Source organism: Myotis davidii, unplaced genomic scaffold (genome assembly GCF_000327345.1).
Source record: "Myotis davidii unplaced genomic scaffold, ASM32734v1 scaffold238, whole genome shotgun sequence".
In the NCBI taxonomy this organism is placed as follows: domain Eukaryota; kingdom Metazoa; phylum Chordata; class Mammalia; order Chiroptera; family Vespertilionidae; genus Myotis; species Myotis davidii.
In genome coordinates this window covers 1,750,323-1,755,488 of record NW_006293779.1, presented here as the reverse complement: position 1 = coordinate 1,755,488, position 5,166 = coordinate 1,750,323, and the positions used below count along the sequence as shown (strand labels likewise).

At 40.0% G+C, this 5,166-nt stretch overlaps 1 protein-coding gene across 1 annotated transcript in view; it reads right to left on the bottom strand.

Moving 5' to 3' along the window:
• The window catches only part of NLRC4 (NLR family, CARD domain containing 4), a 30,070-nt gene that overhangs the window by 21,324 nt on the left and 3,580 nt on the right, over window positions 1-5,166 (bottom strand). The window contains exons 2-3 of the mRNA XM_006767416.2: window positions 2,307-2,432; window positions 378-638 (exon numbers count right to left, since the gene is read on the bottom strand). Coding sequence (XP_006767479.1) covers window positions 378-638; window position 2,307 — 262 coding nt within the window. The 5' untranslated portion in view covers window positions 2,308-2,432. The remainder of the gene's footprint in view (window positions 1-377; window positions 639-2,306; window positions 2,433-5,166) is intronic.

The window sequence follows — 5,166 nt, the reverse complement described above, 5'->3', positions numbered from 1 at the left end:
AAAAAAACTAAATTAATATTTCATGAAAAGCAGAATCATGCTTCTTTAGTTAGTCAGGGTTTCTTTACCATGGTGCTTGGATCATGGGCTGGTGGAAAGCACTACTGCATGGACTTCTTAGGTGCCTCCATGGTCCACTTTGGTTTTGAAGTGAGGCTATTCTAAATCAGCTATTCCCTGAGCCTGGAGTCACCTATTGGCTTCACCGTCAAGCGATCTATGGGAGTTTTTTCTGAGAGTGCCTGAGCTTTTCCCCACCATGGACACCACCCAGTGATATGAAGAGGGAGGAAAGCATAGGTTCTGTCATGGGATGATGGGTCTTCACCGTGGTTTAGTCTATCTGTGGAACAGATACCAGGCAATCTGATACTTACTTTGTCCATTCAAGTCCTGAAACAGAGGATAGTCCCACTTTTCAAGGGATTTAAGAAAGAGGTTACAGGCTTCGGAACCCTTCTTCAAAATCATGTGAATGATCCCTCTGGCAGCATCCTGCTCAACCTTCTCGCAGCAAATGATGTTTACTTCTTCAAAATTCAGAACATTCCACACAAAGAGCTCGTCCACAACTTGCTTGATAACTGTCATTCCCATTCTTTGAATGAGGGCTTGACTGTTCTCCTTAATGAAATTCACTGAGGAGATGGGGAAATATATACGTATTTATTCACTTGTATAAAATATGAATGTAATGTTGCCAGAGCATTCGGGTCATGATTTTTTTCTCCTTTAGACCCATCTTGAGTTATGGAGATGACAAATGCTGAATTCCAGGCCCTGAAGAAACGCCCTGCAAAGCTCCTTATCCCTAACCCCTTGGTGAGCAAGATGGTGTTTCTTTGGTAATAAAGTAAGATGAACAGTCTTATTCCCCAGAATAAAATGGTTCCCAGTAAAATCAAAGTGGGCGTTAGAGGAAGGAGACTGGCCTAGGTCTGCCACTTGCTACTCTCTGTGGAACCTTGCCAAGTTGCTAAACCTCTCTGAGCCTGTCTCAGTGCTGTGCTGCTAAATGTTGAACACCCTGGCTCTCTGGGGGTAAAGGCCCTAATCGGTAGCATTTACCGATCTCCATGTTATAAATATTCCCACCATGGTCGATTTCAAGATAATAATGTATGTTAACTGGGTAACAAACGTCATGAAAATTCAGCAACAAGGCCTCACAAAACAGTAAGAACCAGCTCAGTACACCACTAATTCGTTATCTGTACAGTGGTGTTGAGAGCAGTGTTTAGCTTATGAAGGTGTTATGAAAATTCATGTATAGTATCTTATACAAAGTAATAGCTCAATACATGGTAGCCACTATTTTTAGGCATTATTCAGCTGTTATCACTCAAAGGAGTAGCATTTTTTTATCTGCCAAAGATTTTGGTCTTTGCTGAAGCGTATCACTGAAGAACACTGTCTGTCTCCAGCATAAGCCCTCTTACCTCTAGTAGTCCCTGGGAAGCTATGCCATTTCTGTCGAATGCAGAGCACACTGTCCCCAGGCAGTCCATGACAGCTCGGTGAAATGTCTCCCTGGTTTTTTCTCTTAGACACTATCTGCACCAGTTTTCTTCCTGGGCTAGGCTGCTCCTGGTTTTCAAACCTTCATGGATTCACCCAAGTAGGTAGGCTCCTCCCAAAGGACCTGTGGCTTCTCTGGTCTCAGATGCACCATCAGGTTCTCCGACCCTGAGGATCCCACCCCAACTTGCCTTTCTCTCTGTCACAAATCTCTACTACTAACCTCAGCTGGGATGTTACCACATCCCTGTCTATATGTCCGGTTTGCCAGTCTCATCTCTGGGGTCTCATCTGTTCTTCTCTGTCTTCTACATTCTCTGTATGGACATGACCTCTAAGTCTGAATCTGGTCACAATCTTCATTTTACAGCTGAAGAAATGTTGCCTCAGAAAGGCCTAGAGTCCTCCACAAGGTTACAAGACTAGTCTTTTGTGTGTTTTGTTTGTTTTAAATACATACATATATACATACATACATATGTTTCTTCACAATGCACTTGATAGGTACAGATCTCTGCTATCTGGCTGGGAGGATATGCTAATAGGTGATGACAGAGGACCAAAATTTTAAAACACACCTGATTGCTCTTTGTAAGTCCTACTTTACCTGTGTTTCTGCCTTTTGTCGTGGGCTGCCAGTTTTATAACTGAATTCTCAAACCCACAAAAGAATATTTATTGGGAATTCCACATATAACTCATCAAGGGAAGGAATGAATTGATTTTCACTCAATATCATTTGATGGCATACTATATAACCAGACAGATTTTATTTCTAGTATACTTACTTGTTCTGAATAAAAGCTTTCCACCCTTCTATAGCTCAATAGATAATATTATTTCCAAATGGACCGTTCAAAAATATTCCCAATATTGGCTTCTTCATTCTTTAAACTGATCCTCATTCTGTAAAACTAACAAAACAGAACCAGAAATTATCAGGCAGCAACCATAGTCACTTTGTACTTATTCTTCCCCCCCACACACACTGAATAAGGACACAATATATATAATATTCAACATCTGTTGTTGTTTTTTCATTTACTATATATTTTGAGATTTTTCTATATCTAAACTGCCTCATTTAAAAAATTAACCTCATTGAGGCACATGACAGAGGTGGAAAAAAATCATGAAAAAAGTATAGGATTCTACAAATTACTTCTTAAATGCTTAAAATCTTACTCTACTTTCAGAAAATCTGAAACTGAAATTTGTAGACCATACATTGTGTTTTGTAGAAGATGATACAGAATTCCAATCACTCAGTGAGTCAGGTAGTGTATGAAGGGCTAGAGAAAAGGAGCCATTGTTTGAGTGAGGTTTAGGAGGTGGAATGACCAGACTATATCAGACTGGATAAGTGTTTTGGCTTGGGTGACAAGTGGACAGTAGCTTTGTTACTGAGACGAGAAGTCATGAGGTGGGGCAGTTTTAGGTGACCAGTCCAGTGGCATGTTAGAAGAAAAAAAAATTACAATTAAAGAACCCATACCCAGAGGAAAAACAAATCAAAATAATGTATTACCAAGTTAATACAAATATTTTTAAACTTAAAAACAAACCATTCAGTGTCATTTTTTAAAAAAAAAATTCTTACCCAAGGACATGCTTTTATTGATTTTAGAGAGAGGGGAAGGGAGAGGGAGAAAAAGAGAGAGAGAGATTAGAGAGAAACATTGATCAGTTGCCTCCTGCACACACCCTGACCGGGGATTAAACTGTAACCTGCGTATGTGTCCTGACAGGGAATCAAACCAGCAATCTTTTGGTGCACAGGATTTGATGCTCAATCAACTGAGCCACACCTGCCAGGGCCAGAGTTTCAATTTTTCAAGAAGCAAACGTTTTGGAAATTGAGTGTACAACAAAATAATGTGAGTATACATAACACTACTGAGGTGTCTACCTAAAATGGTTAAGATGGTAAATTTATGCTACATGTATTTTACAGTTTAAAAAAATTGTTGCCCTAGCCAGTCTGGCTCAGTGGTAAGAGTGTCAGTCTATTGACTGAAGGGTTGCAGGTTCGATTCCAGTCAAGGGCACGTACCTCAATTGTAGGCTGGATCCCCGGCACGGTTGGAGTGAGTGCAGGAGGCAGCCAATCAATGTGTTTCTCTCACATCAATATTTCTCTCTCTCTCTGTCCCTCCCCCTCCCTTCCACTCTCTCTAAAAATCAATGGAAAAATATCCTCAGGTGAGGATTAAAAAATTGTTAATATCTGGGTTTCTTTTATGGTCATTACTATTATTAATTTTGTTATATGATTATTATTGAAAATAATGTTGTATAAAGGAGGGCAGTGTTTGAAATGATTTTCTTAAATGTCAAATACACTAGGTACACCCAGCCAAGCATACAAATAGTCATGCTTTTACGGCCAACTTTTCAACACTGGAAAAATAAATAAGATCGAAATGAAACTTCATCTTAGAAGGATGGGGCAACAAAGAACTGGGCCCCAGTGCATCTTTTTGAGGGGCCAGAGAATCTGAGCCCTTCAGAGATAAAAGAAACAAAAGCTGGCCGAAACCGGTTTGGCTCAGTGGATAGAGCGTCGGCCTGCGGACTGAAGGGTCCCAGGTTCGATTCCGGTCAAGGGCATGTACCTGGGTTGCGGGCACATCCCCAGTGGGAGATGTGCAGGAGGCAGCTGATCGATGCTTCTCGCTCATTGATGTTTCTAGCTCTCTACCTCTCTCCCTTCCTCTCTGTAAAAAATCAATAAAATATATTAAAAAAAAAAAAGAAGAAACAAAAGCTGTCAAGGGAAGAAAGACTGTCTTCTAGGAAAAATTTTCTTTTCTTTTTAAAAAAATTTTTTATTGAATTTATTGGTATGATATTGGTTAATAAAATTATATAGGTTTCAAGTGTACAATTCTATAATATATCATCTGTATATTATATTGTGTGTTTACCACCCAAAGTCAAGTTTCCTTCCATCACCATTTATCCCCCCCTTACCCTCTTCCAGTTACCCCAACTCTCAGCGGGTCATGAAATCAATTTAAGTGGCTTAAAATTAGTATATTATAAAAATTAAATAGAATTAAAGCTGTCAGAATGCACTGTATTTTTTCATGAAAATTTTGTTTTAATTATTTATATATCCTAGTGATGTTAGTGTATTTATTTATTTATTTTTATTGTCTAAAGTTTTACATATGTCTCCTTTTTCCCCAATTGACCCCCCACCCCCAGCCATTCGCACCCCAGGTAAGCCCCCACGTAAGTGTATTTCTTATTGTGAGTTGAGGTCAATAAAAGTTTGAAGGTCAGTGTTTTAGGGTATCCCCACGGAGGGATATTTAATTCTGCTTGGAAGAAATGAGTTTTGAGTTGTTCTTAAAGGAAATCCAAGTTGGCCAGCCAGTAAAGGGGAAAGGCTGTTCCTAGGCAGAGGAAGCAGCACAGGGAAGGAGCCCTGGGAGAGAGCTTGAGAACCAGGACTGGACAGCACTTGAGTGTACGCAAGGCCTAGTTTGGTGTCAGGAATGAGTTCAAATGTCAGCTCTACCACTGACAAGCTGGGGGTCTTTGACTGATACACAGAAAACACTCAGTAAATAGCAACTACTAGTTTGGTGTTTTTTTCACCTTCCTTTCCACTCCCCCAGAAGAGGTGTGTCTGAGAGGAAT